Source organism: Heterodontus francisci, chromosome 48 (genome assembly GCF_036365525.1).
Source record: "Heterodontus francisci isolate sHetFra1 chromosome 48, sHetFra1.hap1, whole genome shotgun sequence".
NCBI lineage: Eukaryota > Metazoa > Chordata > Chondrichthyes > Heterodontiformes > Heterodontidae > Heterodontus > Heterodontus francisci.
In genome coordinates, this window is record NC_090418.1 from 8,038,622 (window position 1) to 8,065,030 (window position 26,409).

General features: G+C 45.6%; 1 protein-coding gene across 1 annotated transcript; it reads left to right on the forward strand.

Annotated features, from left to right (window-relative positions):
- Window positions 1-274: 274 nt before the first annotated feature.
- LOC137357420 (serine protease 55-like) lies at window positions 275-26,409 on the forward strand. Its single transcript, XM_068023767.1, has 8 exons — window positions 275-284; window positions 378-564; window positions 6,915-7,171; window positions 13,925-14,058; window positions 23,335-23,440; window positions 24,969-25,098; window positions 25,584-25,617; window positions 26,326-26,409. Exons 1-8 carry the CDS (start codon window positions 275-277, stop codon window positions 26,407-26,409), a joined length of 942 nt encoding a protein of 313 aa, XP_067879868.1.

Sequence of the window (26,409 nt, forward strand, 5' to 3'; positions counted from 1 at the left end):
GCATCCTATTTGTGCGCAGCAAGAGCCCACAAACAGCAATGTGACGACGTGGAGGTTTCATCAGAAGATGAGATCCAGGAGTCATCAATATAAGACAGTCACTAATAAATTCAATCGGGAATTCGGGAGAAACTTCTTAACCCAGAGAGTGGTGAGAATGTGGAACTCGCTACCACAGGGAGTGGGTTGAGGTGAGTAGTGTAGACACATTTAAGGGGAAGCTGGATAAACGCATGAGGGAGAAAGGAATAGAAGGATATGCTGAGAGGGTGAGATGAAGAGGGGTGGGAGGAGGCTCGTGTGGAGCATGAACACCAGCAGTTGGGCCGAATGGCCTACTTTTATGTATTGCATGTAATGTGCCTGTGTGGTTTCAGTCTGCAGAGATCGATCCCATTACAGACAGAAACGCTTGGAGTCCCAGATCATTGGAGGGAGCGACACCAAGCCAGGTGATTGGCCCTGGCAGGTCAGTCTCCGGAAGGGAGGGACCCACATCTGCGGGGGATCCATTCTCAGCCAATGGTGGTTGTTAACTGCAGCGCACTGTGTCAAGAAAATCAGGTGAGCATAAGGCAGGGCAAGAGTTTCCAATCACAAAGTGAGATTTTCATGGAGATATCTGTACACTGACTGGTGTCTCTCAGTCCCTCTCTCTCAGGGTGATATCTGTACACTGACTGGTGTCTCTCAGTCCCTCTCTCTCAGGGTGATATCTGTACACTGACTGGTGTCTCTCAGTCCCTCTCTCTCAGGGTGATATCTATACACTGACTGGTGTCTCTCAGTCCCTCTCTCTCAGGGTGATATCTGTACACTGACTGGTGTCTCTCAGTCCCTCTCTCTCAGGGTGATATCTGTACACTGACTGGTGTCTCTCAGTCCCTCTCTCTCAGGGTGATATCTATACACTGACTGGTGTCTCTCAGTCCCTCTCTCTCAGGGTGATATCTGTACACTGACTGGTGTCTCTCAGTCCCTCTCTCTCAGGGTGATATCTATACACTGACTGGTGTCTCTCAGTCCCTCTCTCTCAGGGTGATATCTGTACACTGACTGGTGTCTCTCAGTCCCTCTCTCTCAGGGTGATATCTATACACTGACTGGTGTCTCTCAGTCCCTCTCTCTCAGGGTGATATCTGTACACTGACTGGTGTCTCTCAGTCCCTCTCTCTCAGGGTGATATCTATACACTGACTGGTGTCTCTCAGTCCCTCTCTCTCAGGGTGATATCTGTACACTGACTGGTGTCTCTCAGTCCCTCTCTCTCAGGGTGAAATCTATACACTGACTGGTGTCTCTCAGTCCCTCTCTCTCAGGGTGATATCTGTACACTGACTGGTGTCTCTCAGTCCCTCTCTCTCAGGGTGAAATCTATACACTGACTGGTGTCTCTCAGTCCCTCTCTCTCAGGAAGATATCTGTACACTGACTGGTGTCTCTCAGTCCCTCTCTCTCAGGGTGATATCTGTACACTGACTGGTGTCTCTCAGTCCCTCTCTCTCAGTGAGATATTTGCAGACTGATGTCTCTCAGTCCCTATCTCTCAGGGTGATATCTGTACACTGAGTGGTGTCTCTCAGTCCCTATCTCTCAGGGTGATATCTATACACTGACTGGTGTCTCTCAGTCCCTCTCTCTCAGGGAGATATCTGTACACTGACTGGTGTCTCTCATTCCCTCTCTCTCAGGGTGATATCTGTACACTGACTGGTGTCTCTCAGTCCCTCTCTCTCAGGGTGATATCTGTACACTGACTGGAGTCTCTCAGTCCCTCTCTCTCAGGGAGATATTTGCAGACTGGTGTCTCTCAGTCCCTCTCTCTCAGGGTGATATCTGTACACTGACTGGTGTCTCTCAGTCCCTCTCTCTCAGGGTGATATCTGTACACTGACTGGTGTCTCTCAGTCCCTCTCTCTCAGGGTGATATCTGTACACTGACTGGAGTCTCTCAGTCCCTCTCTCTCAGGGAGATATCTGTACACTGACTGGTGTCTTTCAGTCCCTCTCTCTCAGGGTGATATCTGTACACTGACTGGTGTCTCTCAGTCCCTCTCTCTCAGGGACATATCTGTACACTGACTGGTGTCTCTCAGTCCCTATCTATCAGGGTGATATCTGTACACTGACTGGTGTCTCTCAGTCCCTCTCTCTCAGGGTGATATCTGTACACTGACTGGAGTCTCTCAGTCCCTCTCTCTCAGGGAGATATCTGTACACTGACTGGTGTCTTTCAGTCCCTCTCTCTCAGGGTGATATCTGTACACTGACTGGTGTCTCTCAGTCCCTCTCTCTCAGGGTGATATCTGTACACTGACTGGAGTCTCTCAGTCCCTCTCTCTCAGGGAGATATCTGTACACTGACTGGTGTCTTTCAGTCCCTCTCTCTCAGGGTGATATCTGCACACTGACTGGTGTCTCTCAGTCCCTCTCTCTCAGGGTGATATCTGTATACTGACTGCTGTCTCTCAGTCACTCTCTCTCAGGGTGATATCTGTACACTGACTGGTGTCTCTCAGTCCCTCTCTCTCAGGGTGATATCTGTACACTGACTGGTGTCTCTCAGTCCCTCTCTCTCAGGGCGATATCTGTACACTGACTGGTGTCTCTCAGTCCCTATCTATCAGGGTGATATCTGTACACTGACTGGAGTCTCTCAGTCCCTCTCTCTCAGGGAGATATCTGTACACTGACTGGTGTCTCTCATTCCCTATCTCTCAGGGTGATATCTGTACACTGACTGGTGTCTTTCAGTCCCTCTCTCTCAGGGTGATATCTGTACACTGACTGGTGTCTTTCAGTCCCTCTCTCTCAGGGTGATATCTGTACACTGACTGGTGTCTCTCAGTCCCTCTCTCTCAGGGAGATATCTGTACACTGACTGGTGTCTCTCAGTCCCTCTCTCTCAGGGTGATATCTGTACACTGACTGGTGTCTCTCAGTCCCTCTCTCTCAGGGTGATATCTGTACACTGACTGTTGTCTCTCAGTCCCTCTCTCTCAGGGTGATATCTGTACACTGACTGGTGTCTCTCAGTCCCTCTCTCAGGGTGATATCTGTACACTGACTGGTGTCTCTCAGTCCCTCTCTCTCAGGGTGATATCTGTACACTGACTGGTGTCTCTCAGTCCCTCTCTCTCAGGGTGATATCTATACACTGACTGGTGTCTCTCAGTCCCTCTCTCTCAGGGTGATATCTGTACACTGACTGGTGTCTCTCAGTCCCTCTCTCTCAGGGACATATCTGTACACTGTATCTGTATATCTGTATCTGTACAAGGTAGGCGGTGGTCTAGTGGTATTGTCACTGGACTAGTAACCCAGACACCCAGGGTATTTCTCTGGGGACATGGGTTCAAATCCCACCACAACAGAAGGTGGAATTTGAATTTAATTAATAAATCTGGAATTAAAAGCTAGTCTAATGATGGCCATGAAACCATTGTCGATTGTTGTCAAAACCCATCTGGTTCACTAATGTCCTTTAGGGAAGGAAATCTGTTGTCCTTACCTGGTCTGGTGTGCATGTGACTCCAGACCCACAGCAATGCGGTTAACTCTTACATGCCCTCTGAAATGGCCGAGCAAGCCACTCAGTTGTATCTAACCGCTACAAAGTCAATAAAAAGGAATGAAACCAGACAGACCACCCGGCATCGACCTCGGCACCGGAAACGACAACGGCAAACCCAGCCCTGCCGACCCTGAAAAGTCCTCCTTACTAAAATCTGGGGGCTTGTGCCAAAGTTGGGAGAGCTGTCCCACAGACTAGTCAAAAAACAGCCTGACATAGTCATATTCACGGAATCATACCTGACAGACAATGTCCCAGACACTGCCATCACCATCCCCCGATATGTCCTGTCCCACCGGCAGGACAGAACTGGCAGAGGTGGCGGCACAATGGTATACAGTAGGGAGGGAGTTGCCCTGGGAGTCCTCAACATTGACTCTGGACCCCATGAAGTCTCATGGCATCAGGTCAAATATGGGCAAGGTAACCTCCTACTGATTACCACTTACCGCCCTCCCTCAGCTGATGACTCAATACTCCTCCATGTTGAACACCACTTGGAGGAAGAACTGCGGGTGGCAAGGGCACAAAATGTACTCTGTGTGGGGGACTTCAATGTCCATCACCAAGAGTGGCTCGGTAGCACCACTACTGACCGAGCTGGCCGAGTCCTAAAGGACATAGCTGCTAGACTGGGTCTGCGGCAGGTGGTGGGGGAACCAACACGAGGGAAAAACATACTTGACCTTGTCCTCACCAATCTGCCTGCCGCAGATTGTGACCACCGCACAGTCGTTGTGGAGACGACGTCCCGCCTTCACATTGAGGATACCGTCCATCGTGTTGTGTGCCACTATCACCGTGCTAAATGGGATAGATTTCGAACAGATCTAGCAATGCAAAACTGGGCATCCATGAGGCGCTGTGGGCCATTAGCAGCAGCAGAATTGTACTCAACTACAATCTGTAACCACATGGCCCAGCATATCCCCCACTCGACCATGACCATCAAGCCAGGAGACCAACCCTGGTTCAATGAAGAGTGCAGGAGGGCATGCCTGGATCAGCACCAGGCATACCTCAAAATGAGGTGTCCACCTGGTGAAGCTACAAAACAGGACTACTTGCATGCCAAACAGCGTAAGCAGCATGCGATAGACAGAGCTAAGTGATCCCATAACCAACGGATCAGATCTAAGCTCTGCAGTCCTGCCACATCCAGCCGTGAATGGTGGTGGACAATTAAACAACTAATTGGGGGAGGTGGCTCCACAAATATCCCCATCCTCAATGATGGGGGAGCCCAGCACATCAGTGCAAAAGATAAGGCTGAAGCATTTGCAACAATCTTCAGCCAGAAGTGGCGAGTTGTTGATCCATCTTGGCCTCCTCCTGAAGTCCCCAGCATCACAGATGCCAGACTTCAGCCAATTCGATTCACTCCGCGTGTTATTAAGAAACGACTGAAGGTACTGGATACTGCAAAGGCTATGGGCCCTGATAATATTCCGGCAATAGTACTGAAGACCTGTGCTCCAGAACTTGCTGCGCCACTAGCCAAGCTGTTCCAGTACAGCTACAACACTGGCATCTACCCTGCAATGTGGAAAATTGCCTAGGTATGTCCTGTACACAAAAAGCAGGACAAGTCCAACCCGGACAATTACCACCCCATCAGCCTACTCTCAATCATCAGTAAAGTGATGAAAGATGTCATCAACAGTGCCATCAAGCGGCACTTGCTTAGCAATAACTGCTTAGTGACGCTCAGTTTGGGTTCCGCCAGGGCCACTCAGCTCCTGACCTCATTACAGCCTTGGTTCAAACATGGACAAAAGAGCTGAACTCAAGAGGTGAGGTGAGAGTGACTGCCCTTGACATCAAGGCAGCATTTGACCGAGTATGGCATCAAGGAGCCGGAGCAAAACTGAGGTCAATGGGAATCAGGGGAAAACACTCCACTCGCTGGAATCATACCTAGCGCAAAGGAATTCCTCAGGGTAGTGTCCTAGGCCCAACCATCTTCAGCTGCTTCATCAATGACCTTCCTTCAATCATAAGGTCAGAAGTGGGGATATTCGCTGATGATTGACCGATGTTCAGCGCCATTCGTGACTCCTCAGATACTGAAGCAATCCGTGCAGAAATGCAGCAAGGCCTGGACAATATCCAGGCTTGGGCTGATAAGTGGCAAGTAACATTCACGCCACACAAGTGCCAGGCAATGACGATCTCCAACAAGAGAGAATCTAACCATATCCCCTTGACATTCAACGGCAATGCCATCGCTGAATCCCCCATTATCAACATCCTAGGGATTACCATTGACCAGAAACTGAACTGGAGTAGCCATATAAATACCATGGCTACAAGAGCAGGTCAGAGGCTAGGAATCCTGAGGCAAGTAACTCACCTCCTGACTCCCCAAAGCCTGCCCACCATCTACAAGGCACAAGTCCACTTGCCTGGATGGGTGCAGCTCCAACAACACTCAAGAAGCTAGACACCATCCAGGACAAAGCAGCCCGCTTGATTGGCATCCCATCTACAAACATTCACTCCCTGCACCACCAACTCACAGTGGCAGCAGTGTGTACCATCTACAAGATGCACTGCAGCAATGCACCAAGGCTCCTCAGACAGCACCTCTACCAACTGGAAGGACAAGGGCAGCAAATGCATGGGAACACCACCACCTGCACATTCCCCTCCAAGTCACACACCATCCTGACTCGGAACTATATCGCCGTTCCTTCACTGTCGCTGGGTCAAAATCCTGGAACTCCCTTCCTGACAGCACTGTGGGTATACCTATCCCAAATGGACTGCAGCGGTTCAAGAAGGCAGCTCACCACCTCCTTCTCAAGGGCAATTAGAGATGGGCAATAAATGCTGGCCTGGCCAGTGATGCCCACATCCCTTGAATGAATGAAAAAAAACACTAACTGGTATCTCTCAGTCCCTCTCTCTCAGGGTGATATCTGTACACTGACTGGGGTCTCTCAGTCCCTCTCTCTCAGGGAGATATCTGTACACTGACTGGGGTCTCTCAGTCCCTGGTCCAACCAGTTTCCCATTGGATCCCCTTTATGCTCTTCCATAGGCTTGGACACTTCATCTCATTGGACTTCTGGGTGTTCAAACATACACAAGACCCCATTAGGCGGGAGGAAGCAGGAAGTCACAGCATAGTGACTGAGCCCACCCACACCCAACATGAATAATGGTAGCTCCCACCTAAGGCCGGAACCTGTGTAAATTTGGGCCTCCATGTCTAGGCTCTTATTTGAGGGATGAGCACTTGGAATGAGATTTTGGAGTGCGGCCAGAGTCCGGAGCCTCCTTGGGGAGAGGAAAGAGTTGAGCCAGCACAGAAAGTAATGGAGTTGTTTCCTTCCAGGCCTGAACACATCTCAGTCGAGACCGGAACGATATTATTGGGGCATCATAAAGCACAGAGGCACGAGGTGACAGAGATCCTAATTCACCAACACTTCAACCATTCAACACTGGACAATGACATCGCCATGCTCCTTCTGAAAGCACCAATCACCTTCAATGGCAACCAAATGCCTGTTCTCCTGCCCCTTGTCGACAGGTTCAACGTCAAGGCCTGGGCACCCTGCTACGTCATTGGCTGGGGAACAACTGAATACGGTGAGGCACTGACCCAACCTATCACACACATAAAGCAGATACCCAGGAGTGAGTTACAGACTGGAATCTAATCGAGGGTTCGGCGGTTTATATATCGAGTAACAGATACCCAGGAGTGAGTTACAGGCTAGAATCTAATCGGAGGGTGCAGGGGGTTTATATATCGAATAACAGATACCCGGGAGTGAGTTACAGACTGGAATCTAATCGATGGGTTCGGCGGTTTATATATAGAATAACAGATACCCGGGAGTGAGTTACAGACTGGAATCTAATCGAGGGGTTCGGCGGTTTATATATAGAATAACAGATACCCGGGAGTGAGTTACAGACTGGAATCTAATCGAGGGGTTCGGCGGTTTATATATCGAGTAACAGATACCCAGGAGTGAGTTACAGACTGGAATCTAATCGGGAGGTGCAGAGGGTTTATATATCGAGTAACAGATACCCCGGAGTGAGTTACAGACTTGAATCTAATCGAGGGGTTCGGCGGTTTATATATCGAGTAACAGATACCCAGGAGTGAGTTACAGACTGGAATCTAATCGGGAGGTGCAGAGGGTTTATATATCGAGTAACAGATACCCCGGAGTGAGTTACAGACTGGAATCTAATCGAGGGGTTCGGCGGTTTATATATCGAGTAACAGATACCCGGGAGTGAGTTACAGACTGGAATCTAATCGGGAGGTGCAGAGGGTTTATATATCGAGTAACAGATACCCCGGAGTGAGTTACAGACTTGAATCTAATCGGGGGGTGCGGGGATTTATATATAGAATAACAGATACCTGGGAGTGAATTGCAGGCTAGAATCTAATTGTGAGGTGCGGGGGGTTTATATATAGAATAACAGATACCCAGGAGTGAATTATAGGCTGGAATCTAATCGTGGGGTGCAGGGGGTTTATATATAGAATAACAGATACCCGGGAGTGAGTTACAGACTGGAATCTAATCGGAGGGTGCAGGGGGTTTATATATAGAATAACAGATACCTGGGAGTGAATTGCAGGCTGGAATCTAATCGTGGGGTGCAGGAGGTTTATATATAGAATAAAAGATACCCAGGAGTGAATTATAGGCTGGAATCTAATCGTGGGGTGCGGGGGGTTTATATCTAGAATAACAGATACCCGGGAGTGAGTTACAGACTGGAATCTAATCGGAGGGTGCAGGGGGTTTATATATAGAATAACAGATACCTGGGAGTGAATTGCAGGCTGGAATCTAATCGTGGGGTGCAGGAGGTTTATATCTAGAATAACAGATACCCGTGAGGCTGGAATCTAATTAATCTTGATGCCCTTTGAAGGGTAAAACATATGAACAGAGGTTGAAACAGGTCATTAATGTCAACCCATATCCCATGCTGCCCCGGGGCAAACTGAGTGTAAAGCAACGAGGCACTGGAGATATAATGTGATTGGGAGCAGTAAAACTAATAGATACTTAGCGCTAATGCACATTGTCCTGAAGTCTTGGAGCATCTCACACAAAGCACTTGGGCGGAAATCAGGCTGATAATGAATCTTGAGAAGGCCCAAAGCTTTCTCCCTTGCTCTCATCCAGAAGTGATTTACAATCGGGGTTTCTATTTTAAGAACCGCGGTTAATGCTGTCCTGCTCAATTTCCGATCCTTTTTATCCACAAGGGCTTGAAGCTGTCACTTGAGAAGCAAAAGCACAGCCAGGAGGTTGGGTAGCGCGGTGCTTCTGATTGACTTGCAGGGAGGTTTGCTAGTGCTGTTGGGGATGGTTTAAACTAGACTGGCAGGGGGATGGGAACCTGCGGGCAGTTTCAGATAGGACAATTTCAGAGCAAGGAACGGTCGGCTGAAAATTAGCAAGTGACTCTGAAAGACAGAAGAAGCAAAGGTTAATAAGTGTGCAGCACAGGGATTCGGCAGTCTTAAAAGGTACTTATTTAAATGAAAGGAGTATAGCAAATAAAGCAGATGAGCTGAGGGCACAGATAGACACACGGCAACATGATATCATTGCTGTTATGGAAACTTAGCTTAAAGAGGGGCAAAAATGGCAGCTGAACATCTCTGGAGATAGAGTTTTCAGGCAGGATAGAGGGGGGATAAAAAGGAGGGGGTGTAACATTATTGGTTAAAGAATCAATTACAACTGTGAAGAGGGATGATATGCTAAATGAGTCATCAAATGGGGCAGCCACACTACTAGGAGTGTACTATAGAGCCCCAAATATAGGGAGAGAGATAGAAGAACAAATATGTAGGAAAATTTCCGAGTGCAAAAACAATAGGGCAATAATAGTTGGGGATTTCAACTACCGTAATATCAACTGGGATACAAACAGCGTGAAGGGCACAAAATTCTTGAACTGCATTCAAGAGAACCTTTTTAGCCAGCATATAACAAGCCTAAATGCGAGGGGGCGCAATTCTAGATTTAGTCTTAGGAAATGAAGCTGGGCAAGTGGCTGAAGTAGCAGTGAGTGACCATTTTGGAGATAGTGACCATAATACAGTTAGATTTAGCATTATTATGGAAAAGGACAAGGATAGAACAGGAGCGAAAGTTCTAAATTGGGGGAAGGCAAATATTACGAAACTGAAAGGTGATCTGGCGAAGGTGGACTGGATACAGATACTTGAAGGAAAATCAATGGAGAACCAGTGGGAAGCATTCAAAAGCGAGATTCTACAGACACAGTGTCGAAATGTCCCCACAAAGAAAAAGGGTGATACTGCCAAATCTAGAGCCCCTGGTTATCTAGAAGCACACGGGGTAAGATAAAGCAGAAAAAGAAAGCTTATGACAGTCACAAAAAACTTAATACTTTATAAAGCCTAGAGGAGTATAGAAAGTGCATGGGTGAAGTAAACAAGGAAATTAGGAAAGCAAAGGCGACATGAAAAAATATTGGTAGGTCATTTCAAGGAAAACCCAAAGATGTTTTATCAGTCCATCAAGAGCAAGAGGATAACTAAGAAAAGGGTAGGGCCTATCAGAGATGTATAAGGTAATGTGGGCAGTGTTCTGAATGAGTACTTTGTCTCTGTCTTCACAAAGGAGAGGGATGATGCAAACATTGTAGTTAAAGAACTGTAATAAAGAAATATTAGATACGATAAGCATAATGAGAGAAAACGTACTGGAGGGTCTGACATCCTTGAAAGTGAATAAATCACCAAGGCCGGAAAGATTGTAACCCAGGCGGTTAAAGGAAGCCAGAGCAGAAATTACGGATGCTCCGAGGATCATTTTCAAATCCTCATGAGATACAAGCGAGGTACCAGAGGATTGGAGGTCTGTGAACGTTGTACCATTGTTCAAAAAGGGTGCGAGGGATAGACTGACCTCAGCGGTGGGCAAATTATTAGAATCAATTCTGAGAGGTAGGATAAACTGTCACTTAGAAGGGCAAGGATTAATCAGGGATAGTCAGCATGGATTTGTTAAGGAAAGGTCGTGTCTTACTGATTTAATTGAATTTTTTGAGGCTGTAACACAGTGGATGTTGTCTACATGGAGTTTAGTAAGGCATTTGACAAGGTTCCACATGGCAGACTGGTCAGAAAAGTAAAAGCCCGTGGGATACAGGGGAATGTGGTGGGTTGGATCCAGAATTGGCTCAGTGACAGGAAACAAAGGGTAATGGTTGACAAATTTTTTTGCAAATGCAAAGTGGTTTCCAGTGGCGTTCCACAGGGCTCAGTGTTGGGTCCCTTGCTGTTTGTGGTATATATTACTAATTTGGACTTAAACGTGGGAGGCATGATTGGGAAATTTGCAGATGACACAAAAATTGGCCGTGTAGTTGATAGTGAAGAGGATAGCTGTAGACTCCAGAATGATATCAATGGTTTGGTTGAGTGGGCAGAAAAGTGTGAGGTAATGCATTTGGGGATGGCAAACAAAGCAAGGGAATACACAATAAACGGGACAATATTAAGTGGGGTAGAGGAAGTGAGAGACCTTGGAGTGCATGTCCACAGGTCCCTGAAGGTGGCAGGACAGGTGGATAAAGTGGTGGAGAAGGCATATGGAATGCTTTCCTTTATTGGCCGAATTACAGAATACAAAAGCAGGGATGTGATGCTGGAACTGTATAAAATGCTGATTAGGCCGCAGCTGGAGTATTGCGTACAGTTCTGGTCAACACATTACAGGAAGGACATAATTGCTCTGGAGAGAGTACAGAGGAGATTTACAAAAATGTTGCCAGGGCTTGCAAATTGCTGCTATGAGGAAAGATTGGATAGGCTGGGGTTGTTTTCCTTAGAACAGAGGAGGCTGAGGGGTGACTTAATAGAGCTGTACAAAATTATGAGGGGCCTAGATAGAGTAGACAGGAAGGACCTGTTTCCCCTAGTGGAAAGGTCAATTACCAGGGGACACAGATTTAAGGTGATTGGTAGAAGGATTAGAGGAGACATTAGGAAAAACCTTTTCACCCAGAGGGTGGTGGGTGTCTGGAATTCACTGCCAGGAATGGTGGTGGAGGCAGAAACCCTCAATTCATTTAAAAGGTACCTGGACCTGCACATGAAGTGCTGTAACCTGCAAGGCTACGACCAGGGTGCTGGAAGGTGGGATTAGATTGGGCGGCTAGTCTTTTCAGCCGGCGCAGACACAATGGGCTGATTGGCCTCTTTCTGTGCTGTAACCTTTCCATGGTTCTATGACCTTTCAACTTTGGGGCCTACGTTAAAACCCAGCCCTGACTGAGGGAGGAATGGAGGTGGTCCATGCAAAGTTGGTTCCCTCACTAAGTCACTGGCTCATGGCCTCCTGGGATGAGAGGGTTGTCCTATGAAATGGGCAGGAAGCATCTGCCGAGCCTTTAAAGTCGGAAAACCCTGGCACAAGATTTAGATGGTTCAGGAGGTTGTAATTCCAGTCGGGGCAGAGTAGGGGGTTGGGTGGCTTTGTTAGCAGGATGACCTGAGAAGGCCCAAGCTTTCCTCGTGGGGTCTGTGGAGCAGCCCACAGACCCCACGAGGAAAGCTTGGGCCTTCTCAGGTCATCCTGCTAGATCCTCACGTCCTACAAATAAACTAACAAAAATGTTCCCAGCATCGCGCTCCACTGCCCTGGCTCCAGGTTGGCAGAACAGGTCCTGGTGTGGGAACCTGAATTGGTGGTGCCATTGAGTTTTCAGAAGCAACATGGCAAACCTTCCTGCTAGCTTCTGCCCTCATGCTTACTGACCCTCCTCCAATAGGTTTGGAGGAAGTCTTCTAAGCCCTCGACCTACACTCTCCTCTTGCTGTCACACAGAAAGGAAAGAACTTGTATTTACATACCCCCTCAGGGCATCTCAAAGCACTTCATAGCCAATGAAATACTTCTCCAAGTGTATCATTATTGTCATGTCGGAAATGTGACAGCCAATTTGCACACAACCAGCTCCCACGATATAATGACCAGATAATTTCTCAACAGATGGTTGAGGCAGATGCTGGGGAGAACTCCCCTACTCTTTTTCAAAACAGTGGCTGTGAGATATTTTACATCTGATTGATTTGGCAGATGGGCCCTGGGTTTAACATTTCATCCAAACAATGGCACCTTTGACAGCACAGCACTCCCTCAGTATTGCACTGGGAGTGTCAGTTGAGACTAAGCACTCAAGTCTCTGGAGTAAGACTTGAACCCACAGCTTTCTGACTCTGAGACAAGAGTGCTACCCACTGGGCCAAGAGGAACTGAGACCCTATTCAGTGAATGTCAAAGATCCCATGGGAAGAGTTCTGGGCAGCATTCCCCCTCAACTAAACCCCAATTGTAGTGTATTCTGTGGCACTTTATCCCACATGCTTTTTTGTGGGATCTTGCTGTACACACAAAGCCCACCACATTTTCCTGGAAAACAACAGTGACAGAGCTTCAAGAGGAAATAACTGGTTGTGAAACAGTGCGGGACGTCCTTACGATGAGTAAGGGGCTGGGTAAATTTAATTTTTTTACTCCCACCCATTCCAGCGATCCAGCCTAGACCCAACCCCCCCTTGTTTCCCATTCCCACCCCCCCCCCCCCAACTTGACTCTTCCTCCCCACACAGGCTTCCCTCATGTCCCAACTTCCTACCCCACTGTTATTCTCCCCACCCTCATTCCCCAACCTCCCCTACCCTTGTTTCCCCATCCTCATTTCCCCTCTGTCCCCCTGCACCCCGCCTCCTTGTTCCCCCTCCGACCCCTTTTCATTCCCCGTCGTGCCCCTCATTCTCCCTCCTCCCCCTCCACATTCTTCCTCTTCCCCTCCTGATTCTCCCTCCTCTCCCACCTCATTCACCCTCCTCTCCCTTTTGTTCCCCTTCTCCCCCTCCTTGCTTCCTCCTCCTCTCCTCCATGTTCCACTCCTCCCCATTCTCGTTCCACTCCTCCCCCTCTCTGTTACCCCATCTCCCCATAGCTGTTATCCTTCCACCCCAAACTCGCTCCCTCTTCACTCCTCCCCATGCTCATTTCCCCTCCACTCCTCCCCTTTCTCATTCCCCCTTCACTTCTGCCCATCCTCGTTACCCAATCCTCCCCCTCCTCATTCCCCTTCCACTCTTCCCCCACCCTCCTCCCCGCCCATCCACTGTCTTTTCCACCTTCTCGCCCTCTTCTTCATCCACCCTCATTGCCCTCTCTGCAACCTCTGCCCCCCCAAACTGCTCGTCCACCATCGTTTCCCCTCCAACCCCCACCCCCCCTCGTTCCCCCTCCCCCTGTTCTGCCTAATTTTAAAATAAGCAGTAAGTCCTTGTCCCACCCCTTTCCACAGAGAGGCGGCCAGTAATCCTGCAAGAGGTGGAAGTGGCTTTAATTGATTGGCATAATTGTCGGAAATGGATGACGGACATTACGAGGAACATGTTGTGCGCTGGTTACGAGGAAGGTGGACGAGATGCCTGCCAGGTAATGTCACGTCTTTTGGGTGTGGTGGGATGGGAGGTGGAGGGGTTGTTGAAGTAACGTAGGAACAGGAGGAATCCATTCAGCCCCTCAAGCCTGTTTCGCCATTCAATGAGATCATTGCTGACCTGTGATCTAACTCCATACACCCGCCTTAGCCCCATATCCCTTTATACCTTTGGTTAACAAAAATCTATTAATCACAGTTTCAAACTTAAGAACTGATCCAGTATCAATTGCCCTATGCATTTGAAGTAGGTCCTAGTTCTCAGGAGCTGGGTCATGGTCCGAGATGGTTACGGGCAGATTTACATCAGGAACACTGCCTGGGTCACCAGCTGGAAACAGCACTTTGTGACACTTTTCTCAAGTGAAGTCTGTAGGGATGCTCAGCGGTACCTTCAAAGAACAGATAGTCAATTGAAACCATAAAGTGTGTCAGCCAACAGGACAGAGACTGGGCAGGGCTCAAAGCAAAAAGTCTATTTTGCAGCAAACACAGTCTATTTACTCAGCAGCAGAGTCTACCTAAACAGCACACTACAGGAAACAGTCCACAGAGTTTATTATAACAGCACACTACAGGAAACAGTCCACAGAGTTTATTTAAACAATGCACTACAGGAAACAGTCCACAGAGTTTATTATAACAGCATACTACAGGAAACAGTCCACAGAGTTTATTTAAACAATGCACTACAGGAAACAGTCCACAGAGTTTATTTAAACAATGCACTACAGGAAACAGTCCACAGAGTTTATTATAACAGCACACTACAGGAAACAGTCCACAGAGTTTATTTAAACAATGCACTACAGGAAACAGTCCACAGAGTTTATTTAAACAATGCACTACAGGAAACAGTCCACAGAGTTTATTATAACAGCACACTACAGGAAACAGTCCACAGAGTTTATTTAAACAATGCACTACAGCAAACAGTCCACAGAGTTTATTATAACAGTGCACTACAGGAAACAGTCCACAGAGTTTATTATAACAGCACACTACAGGAAACAGTCCACAGAGTTTATTATAACAGCACACTACAGGAAATAGTCCACAGAGTTTATTATAACAGCACACTACAGGAAACAGTCCACAGAGTTTATTATAACAGCACACTACAGGAAACAGTCCACAGAGTTTATTATAACAGTGCACTACAGGAAACAGTCCACAGAGTTTATTTAAACAATGCACTACAGCAAACAGTCCACAGAGTTTATTATAACAGTGCACTACAGGAAACAGTCCACAGAGTTTATTATAACAGCACACTACAGGAAACAGTCCACAGAGTTTATTATAACAGCACACTACAGGAAACAGTCCACAGAGTTTATTTAAACAATGCACTACAGCAAACAGTCCACAGAGTTTATTATAACAGTGCACTACAGGAAACAGTCCACAGAGTTTATTATAACAGCACACTACAGGAAACAGTCCACAGAGTTTATTATAACAGCACACTACAGGAAATAGTCCACAGAGTTTATTATAACAGCACACTACAGGAAACAGTCCACAGAGTTTATTATAACAGCACACTACAGGAAACAGTCCACAGAGTTTATTATAACAGTGCACTACAGGAAACAGTCCACAGAGTTTATTATAACAGCACACTACAGGAAACAGTCCACAGAGTTTATTATAACAGCACACTACAGGAAACAGTCCACAGAGTTTATTATAACAGCACACTACAGGAAACAGTCCACAGAGTTTATTATAACAGTGCACTACAGGAAACAGTCCACAGAGTTTATTATAACAGCACACTACAGGAAACAGTCCACAGAGTTTATTATAACAGCACACTACAGGAAACAGTCCACAGAGTTTATTATAACAGCACACTACAGGAAACAGTCCACAGAGTTTATTATAACAGCACACTACAGGAAACAGTCCACAGAGTTTATTATAACAGCGCACTACAGGAAACAGTCCACAGAGTTTATTATAACAGTGCAGTGCAGGAAACAGTCCACAGAGATTATTATAACAGCACACTACAGGAAACAGTCCACAGAGTTTATTATAACAGTGCACTACAGGAAACAGTCCACAGAGTTTATTTAAACAATGCACTACAGCAAACAGTCCACAGAGTTTATTATAACAGTGCACTACAGGAAACAGTCCACAGAGTTTATTATAACAGCACACTACAGGAAACAGTCCACAGAGTTTATTATAACAGCACACTACAGGAAATAGTCCACAGAGTTTATTATAACAGCACACTACAGGAAACAGTCCACAGAGTTTATTATAACAGCACACTACAGGAAATAGTCCACAGAGTTTATTATAACAGCACACTACAGGAAACAGTCCACAGAGTTTATTATAACAGTGCACTACAGGAAACAGTCCACAGAGTTTATTATAACAGCACACTACAGGAAACAGTCCACAGAGTTTATTATAACAGCACACTACAGGAAACAGTCCACAGAGTTTATTATAACAGCACACTACAGGAAACAGTCCACAGAGTTTATTATAACAGCACACTACAGGAAACAGTCCACAGAGTTTATTATAACAGCGCACTACAGGAAACAGTCCACAGAGTTTATTATAACAGTGCACTGCAGGAAACAGTCCACAGAGATTATTATAACAGCACACTACAGGAAACAGTCCACAGAGTTTATTATAACAGCGCACTACAGGAAACAGTCCACAGAGTTTATTATAACAGCACACTACAGGAAATAGTCCACAGAGTTTATTATAACAGCACACTACAGGAAACAGTCCACAGAGTTTATTATAACAGCACACTACAGGAAACAGTCCACAGAGTTTATTATAACAGTGCACTACAGGAAACAGTCCACAGAGTTTATTATAACAGTGCACTACAGGAAACAGTCCACAGAGTTTATTATAACAGCACACTACAGGAAACAGTCCACAGAGTTTATTATAACAGCACACTACAGGAAACAGTCCACAGAGTTTATTATAACAGCGCACTACAGGATACAGTCCACAGAGTTTATTATAACAGTGCACTACAGGAAACAGTCCACAGAGTTTATTATAACAGCACACTACAGGAAACAGTCCACAGAGTTTATTATAACAGCACACTACAGGAAACAGTCCACAGAGTTTATTATAACAGCACACTACAGGAAATAGTCCACAGAGTTTATTATAACAGCACACTACAGGAAACAGTCCACAGAGTTTATTATAACAGCACACTACAGGAAACAGTCCACAGAGTTTATTATAACAGCACACTACAGGAAACAGTCCACAGAGTTTATTATAACAGCACACTACAGGAAACAGTCCACAGAGTTTATTATAACAGCACACTACAGGAAACAGTCCACAGAGTTTATTATAACAGCACACTACAGGAAACAGTCCACAGAGTTTATTATAACAGCACACTACAGGAAACAGTCCACAGAGTTTATTATAACAGCACACTAGGAAGCAGTCCACAGAGTTTATTATAACAGCACACTACAGGAAACAGTCCACAGAGTTTATTATAACAGCACACTACAGGAAACAGTCCACAGAGTTTATTATAACAGCACACTACAGGAAACAGTCCACAGAGTTTATTATAACAGCACACTACAGCAAACAGTCCACAGAGTTTATTATAACAGTGCACTACAGGAAACAGTCCACAGAGTTTATTATAACAGTGCACTACAGGAAACAGTCCACAGAGTTTATTATAACAGCACACTACAGGAAACAGTCCACAGAGTTTATTATAACAGCACACTACAGGAAACAGTCCACAGAGTTTATTATAACAGCACACAACAGGAAACAGTCCACAGAGTTTATTATAACAGCACACTACAGGAAACAGTCCACAGAGTTTATTATAACAGCACACTACAGGAAACAGTCCACAGAGTTTATTATAACAGCACACTACAGGAAACAGTCCACAGAGTTTATTATAACAGCACACTACAGGAAACAGTCCACAGAGTTTATTATAACAGCACACTACAGGAAACAGTCCACAGAGTTTATTATAACAGCACACTACAGGAAACAGTCCACAGAGTTTATTATAACAGCACACTACAGGAAACAGTCCACAGAGTTTATTATAACAGCACACTACAGGAAACAGTCCACAGAGTTTATTTAAACAATTCACTACAGCAAACAGTCCACAGAGTTTATTATAACAGTGCACTACAGGAAACAGTCCACAGAGTTTATTATAACAGTGCACTACAGGAAACAGTCCACAGAGTTTATTATAACAGTGCACTACAGGAAACAGTCCACAGAGTTTATTATAACAGTGCACTACAGGAAACAGTCCACAGAGTTTATTATAACAGTGCACTACAGGAAACAGTCCACAGAGTTTATTATAACAGCACACTACAGGAAACAGTCCACAGAGTTTATTTAAACAATGCACTACAGCAAACAGTCCACAGAGTTTATTATAACAGTGCACTACAGGAAACAGTCCACAGAGTTTATTATAACAGCACACTACAGGAAACAGTCCACAGAGTTTATTATAACAGCACACTACAGGAAACAGTCCACAGAGTTTATTATAACAGTGCACTACAGGAAACAGTCCACAGAGTTTATTATAACAGCACACTACAGGAAACAGTCCACAGAGTTTATTATAACAGCACACTACAGGAAACAGTCCACAGAGTTTATTATAACAGTGCACTACAGGAAACAGTCCACAGAGTTTATTATAACAGCACACTACAGGAAACAGTCCACAGAGTTTATTATAACAGCACACTACAGGAAACAGTCCACAGAGTTTATTATAACAGCACACTACAGGAAACAGTCCACAGAGTTTATTATAACAGTGCACTACAGGAAACAGTCCACAGAGTTTATTATAACAGCACACTACAGGAAACAGTCCACAGAGTTTATTATAACAGCACACTACAGGAAACAGTCCACAGAGTTTATTATAACAGCACACTACAGGAAACAGTCCACTGAGTTTATTATAACAGCACACTACAGGAAACGGTCCACAGAGTTTATTATAACAGCACACTACAGGAAACAGTCCACAGACTTTATTATAACAGCACACTACAGGAAACAGTCCACAGAGTTTATTATAACAGCACACTACAGGAAACAGTCCACAGAGTTTATTATAACAGCGCACTACAGGAAACAGTCCACAGAGTTTATTATAACAGCACACTACAGGAAACAGTCCACAGAGTTTATTATAACAGCACACTACAGGAAACAGTCCACAGAGTTTATTATAACAGTGCACTACAGGAAACAGTCCACAGAGTTTATTATAACAGCACACTACAGGAAACAGTCCACAGAGTTTATTATAACAGCACACTACAGGAAACAGTCCACAGAGTTTATTATAACAGCACACTACAGGAAACAGTCCACAGAGTTTATTATAACAGCACACTACAGGAAACAGTCCACAGAGTTTATTATAACAGCACACTACAGGAAACAGTCCACAGAGATTATTATAACAGCACACTACAGGAAACAGTCCACAGAGTTTATTATAACAGCACACTACAGGAAACAGTCCACAGAGTTTATTTAAACAATTCACTACAGCAAACAGTCCACAGAGTTTATTATAACAGTGCACTACAGGAAACAGTCCACAGAGTTTATTATAACAGTGCACTACAGGAAACAGTCCACAGAGTTTATTATAACAGTGCACTACAGGAAACAGTCCACAGAGTTTATTATAACAGTGCACTACAGGAAACAGTCCACAGAGTTTATTATAACAGTGCACTACAGGAAACAGTCCACAGAGTTTATTATAACAGCACACTACAGGAAACAGTCCACAGAGTTTATTTAAACAATGCACTACAGCAAACAGTCCACAGAGTTTATTATAACAGTGCACTACAGGAAACAGTCCACAGAGTTTATTATAACAGCACACTACAGGAAACAGTCCACAGAGTTTATTATAACAGCACACTACAGGAAACAGTCCACAGAGTTTATTATAACAGTGCACTACAGGAAACAGTCCACAGAGTTTATTATAACAGCACACTACAGGAAACAGTCCACAGAGTTTATTATAACAGCACACTACAGGAAACAGTCCACAGAGTTTATTATAACAGCACACTACAGGAAACAGTCCACAGAGTTTATTATAACAGCACACTACAGGAAACAGTCCACAGAGTTTATTTAAACAATGCACTACAGCAAACAGTCCACAGAGTTTATTATAACAGTGCACTACAGGAAACAGTCCACAGAGTTTATTATAACAGCACACTACAGGAAACAGTCCACAGAGTTTATTATAACAGCACACTACAGGAAACAGTCCACAGAGTTTATTATAACAGTGCACTACAGGAAACAGTCCACAGAGTTTATTATAACAGCACACTACAGGAAACAGTCCACAGAGATTATTATAACAGCACACTACAGCAAACAGTCCACAGAGTTTATTATAACAGCACACTACAGGAAACAGTCCACAGAGTTTATTATAACAGCACACTACAGGAAACAGTCCACAGAGTTTATTATAACAGCACACTACAGGAAACAGTCCACAGAGTTTATTATAACAGCACACTACAGGAAACAGTCCACAGAGTTTATTATAACAGCACACTACAGGAAACAGTCCACAGAGTTTATTATAACAGCACACTACAGGAAACAGTCCACAGAGATTATTATAACAGCACACTACAGGAAACAGTCCACAGAGTTTATTTAAACAATGCACTACAGCAAACAGTCTACAGAGTCTAATTAAACAGCACACTACAGGAAACAGTCTACAGAGTTTATTTAAACAACGCACTACAGCAAATAGTCTACAGAGTCCACTTAAACAGGGCACTACAGCAAACAGTCTACAGAGTCTATTTAAACAGCACACTACAGGAAACAGTCTACAGAGTTTATTTAAACAACGCACTACAGCAAATAGTCTACAGAGTCCACTTAAACAGGGCACTACAGCAAACAGTCTACAGAGTCTATTTAAACAGCACACTACAGGAAACCGTCCACAGAGTTTATTTAAACAACGCACTACAGCAAATAGTCTACAGAGTCTATTTAAACAGTGCACTGCAGTGAACAGCAAACATTCTAGAGTCTATTTAAACAGCGCACTGCAGTGAACAGTCCAGAGTCTATTTAAACAGTGCACTACAGCAAACAGTCTACAGAGTCTATTTAAACAGTGCACTGCAGCAAACAGTCTACAGAGTCTATTTAAACAGTGCACTGCAGCAAATAGTCTACAGAGCCTATTTAAACAGTGCACTGCAGTGAACAGCAAACATTCTAGAGTCTAATTAAACAGCACACTACAGGAAACCGTCCACAGAGTTTATTTAAACAACGCACTACAGCAAATAGTCTACAGAGTCTATTTAAACAGTGCACTGCAGCAAACAGTCTACAGAGTCTATTTAAACAGTGCACTGCAGCAAATAGTCTACAGAGCCTATTTAAACAGTGCACTGCAGTGAACAGCAAACATTCTAGAGTCTAATTAAACAGCACACTACAGGAAACCATCCACAGAGTTTATTTAAACAACGCACTACAGCAAATAGTCTACAGTGTCTATTTAAACAGTGCACTGCAGTGAACAGCAAACATTCTAGAGTCTATTTAAACAGCACACTGCAGTGAACAGTCCAGAGTCTATTTAAACAGTGCACTGCAGCAAACAGTCTACAGAGTCTATTTAAACAGCGCACTGCAGTGAACAGTCCAGAGTCTATTTAAACAACGCACTACAGCAAATAGTCTACAGAGTCTATTTAAACAGTGCACTGCAGTGAACAGCAAACATTCTAGAGTCTATTTAAACAGCACACTGCAGTGAACAGTCCAGAGTCTATTTAAACAGTGCACTGCAGCAAACAGTCTACAGAGTCTATTTAAACAGCGCACTACAGCAAACAGTCCATAGTGACTATCTAAACAGTGGATTGTAGCAAACTGTCTACAGGGTCTGTTTTAAAATAGTATCTAAGAACTGCAGCAAACACTTCAAAGATACAATCATTGGCAGGTAAATGTGGATAAAGTACAAATTTAACTGTATGGTGGAACAGTATCGAGAGGCTGAATGGCCTTTCCCTATTTGTATGTCCTCCCCCAGCAAGCTAAAGTGCCATCTTTTAGCTAGACAACCATTAGACCTTCACTAGACCTCATGACTGGTGCATTAAAAAGACCAGAAATTAACACCTCCCTACTAGGCTACCAAGCCCAAGTCTCTCCAGTCTTCCCTCAAAGCTAAGACCCCTGATAGTAAGGATCAGACTCATGACTCTTCTCTACATTGCGTCCAATGCTAAATCTTGGCAACTGAAACAGGCCCAGAAAGAAGAAAGTGAAAGAAGATTGGGGCATTGCCTGTGGAACTGGGGTACATGCCCCATCCACAACCATCCCTCCCCCCTACCAACCATTCACCCCAGCAGCGGAGATCAGGAGACAAGCAGGAAAATATTGAATATAAGACAGCAACTTGCATTTATATAGCACCTTTAATGTAGTAAGACGTCCCAAGGTGCTTCACAGGAGTGTTATCAAGCCAAAATTGACAGAGACAGTAAAGGAGATATTAGGACAGGTGAGCAAACGCTTGGTCAAATGAGTAGGTTTTAAGGAGCATCTTAAAGGAGAAGAGAGAGGCAGCGAGGTTTAGGGAGGGAATTCCAGAGCTTGAGCCCCAGGCAGATGAAGGGATGGGTCGCCAATGGTGGAGCGATGGAAATCAGAGATGCTCAAGAGGCCGGAATTGGAGGAGTGCGGAGATCTTGGAGCTTGTGGGGCTGTTGGAGATTACAGAGATGGGGTGGGGGGGGGGGGGGGTGGGGGGGAAGGTGAGAGGCTATGGAAGGATTTGAAAACAAGGATGAGAATTTTAAAATGGAGGTGTTGCCAGGCTGGGAATCAGTCAGTGAGCACAGGGTGAACAGGATGTGGTGCGAGTTAGAATAGGGGCAGCAGAGTTTTGGACGAGTTCAAGTTTACGGAGTATGAAAGATTGAAGGGCAGCCAGGATAGTAATGGAATAGTCGAGCCTAGGGGTAACAAAGGCATGGATGAGGGTTACAGCAGCAGAGGGGCTGAGGCAGGGGTGGAGATGGGCGATCCTACAGAAGTGGGAGTCGGATGTCTTGGGGATGTGAAGACGATGTAATCAAGAGGTTTTTGAAGATGCAAACCCCAAGTGGCTTGTGCTTGCTTTACAGGGAGACAGCGGGGGACCTTTAATGTGTGAGGGTAAGACCTCGGAGACTTGGATCCAGGTTGGGATTGTGAGCTGGGGAAATGGCTGTGCGGAATCCCAGAGCCCAGGTGTGTACACTCTACTTTCAAACTACATCGAATGGCTGGAAGCCACGGCTGAACAGGCAGGGGAACCCTACATTCCAAGCATGGTTTCTTCTTTTTGGTCATCAAGCCAAGTGGCAAACTCACACTCATCGTCTGAGATTCTATTCCCCTTCCAACAACTGATGTACCAGGATGCGCCTCAACCATCGGGCATCTCCAGAACCTGCCAGGGCAATGCCTTCCTCTCAATGATTACCTTTACGTGGAGAATTCTATTCACTGAGATTGATAAATAAACTAACTAATATTTATGAAGAATGAGAAATTCTGAGAGTTCACACAGAATAGTGTCAGCACCCTCTATACTCTCCCATCAAACACTCCCAGAGCAGGTACACCACAGGTTAGACACAGAGTAAAGCTCCCTCTACACTATTTTTTTATTCATTCATGGGATGTGGGCGTCGCTGGCTAGGCCAGCATTTTCTGCCCATACCTAATTGCCGTTGAGAAGGTGGTGCTGAGCTGCCTTCTTGAACCGATGCAGTCCATGTGGGGTAGGTACACCCACAGTGTCAAGGGCAGTCACTCTCACCTCACCTCTTGAGTTCAGCTCTTTTGTCCATGTTTGAACCAAGGCTGTAATGAGGTCAGGAGCTGGGTGGCCCTGGCGGAACCCAAACTGAGCGCCACTGAGCAGGTGCCGCTTGATAGCACTGTCGACAACACCTTTCATCACTTTACTGATGATTGAGAGTAGACTGATGGGGTGGTAATTGGCCGGGTTGGACTGGTCCTGCTTTTTGTGTACAGGACATACTTGGGCAATTTTCCACATTGTCGGGTAGATGCCAGTGTTGTAGCTGTACTGGAACAGCTTGGCTAGGGGTAGGGAAAGTTCTTGAGCACAGGTCTTCAGTACTATTGTCGGAATGTTGTCAGGACCCATAGTCTTTGCAGTATCCAGTGCCTTCAGTCGTTTCTTGATGTCACGTGGAGTGAATCGAATTGGCTGAAGACTGGCATCTGTGATGCTGGGGACTTCAGGAGGAGGCCGAGATGAATCATCAACTCGGCACTTCTAGCTGAAGATTGTTGCAAATGCTTCAGCCTTATCTTTTGCACTGATGTGCTGGGCTCCCCCATCATTGAGGATGGGGATGTTTGTGGAGCCACCTCCCCCAGTTGGTTGTTTAATTGTCCACCACCACTCACGGCTGGATGTGGCAGGACTGCAGAGTTTATATCTGATCCGTTGGTTGTGGGATCGCTTAGCTCTGTCTATGGCATGCTGCTTAGGCAATTTAGCATGCAAGTAGTCCTGGCTTGTAACTTCACCAGGTTGACACCTCATTTTGCTGTATGCCTGGTGCTGCTCCTGGCATGCCCTCCTGCACTCTTCATTGAACCAGGGTTGGTCTCCTGGCTTGATGGTAATGGTAGAGTGGGGGATATGCCAGGCCATAAGGTTACAGATTGTGGTTGAGTACAATTCTGCTGCTGCTAATGGCCCACAGCGCCTCATGGATGCCCACTTTTGAATTGCTAGATCTGTTCAAAACCTATCTCGTGGCAGTGCAACACAACACGATGGAGGGTATCCTCAATGTGAAGGCGGGACTTTGTCTCCACAAGGAGAGATGCATATGCAGCAGGCAGATTGGTGAGGACGAGGTCAGGTATATTTTTACTCTTGTTGGTTCCCTCACCTCCTGCCACTTACCCAGTCTAGCAGCTATGTCCTTTAGGACTCGGTCAGCTCGGTCAGTAGTGGTGCTACCGAGCCACTCTTGGTGATGGACTTTGAAGTCCCCCACCCAGAGCACATTCTGCACCCTTGCCACCCTCAGTGCTTCCTCCAAGTGGTGTTCAACATGGAGGAGTACTGATTCATCAGCTGAGGGAGGGTGGTAGGTGGTAATCAGCAGGAGGTTTCCTTGCCCATATTTGATCTGATGCCATGAGACTTCATTGGGTCCAGAGTCGATGTTGAGGACTCCCAGGGCGACTCCCTCCCTACTGTATACCACTGTGCCGCCACCTCTGCTGGATCGGTCCTGCCGTTGGGACAGAACATACCTGGGGATGCTGATGGCAGTGTCTGGACATTGTCTGTAGGATATGATTCCGTGAGACTATGTTGCTTGACTTGTCTGTGGGACAGCTCTCCCAACTTCGGCACAAGCCCCCATATGTTGGTAAGGAGGACTTTGCAGGGTCGGCAGGGCTGGGTTTGCCATTGTCGTTTCCGGTGCCTAGGTCGATGCCGGGTGGTCTGTCCTGTTTCATTCTTTATTGACTTTGTAGTGGTTTGATACAACTGAGTGGCTTGCTAGGCCATTTCAGAGGGCATTTACGAGTCAACCACATTGCTGTCCCCATCAAACACTACCAGGACAGGCACAGCTCGAGGTTAGATACAGAGTAAAGCTTCCTGTACACCTCATTGGCTGTTACGTGTTTTGCGATGTCCTGATGTATTTTTATAGTGCCCTTCGTGACAGAGGAGAAAAGGCCCAAAAACAAACAAACAAAAAACGGGGTTAGATACAGAGTAAAGCTCCCTCTACACTGTCCCCATCAAACACTCCCAGGGCAGGTACAGCACGGGGGTTAGATATAAGAAAAAATGATGGGTTAGATACAGAGAAAAGCTCCCTCTAAACAGTCCCCAACAAACACTCCCAGGGCAGGTACAGCGCGGGGTTAGATACAGAGTAAGGCTCCCTCTACATTGACAACTTTCAAATTCTGTGTTGGGGAGCCTTGGGTATACTGACAATCCCACACACCCCCATCGTAACTCTGGAAGGAGGAGATTAACTGCTGAATGGAGGACATTGCAAGCATTTTAGAAAAAAACATGCTGATAGTTGTCATAATGCGTTGTGCTTCATAAAACATAGATATCTGATGACTGGAGAGAATCTGATGCGGAGGCAAAGAATGATTTCAACAGGCAATTGAGGGAAATAAACCTGCAGGTCTGA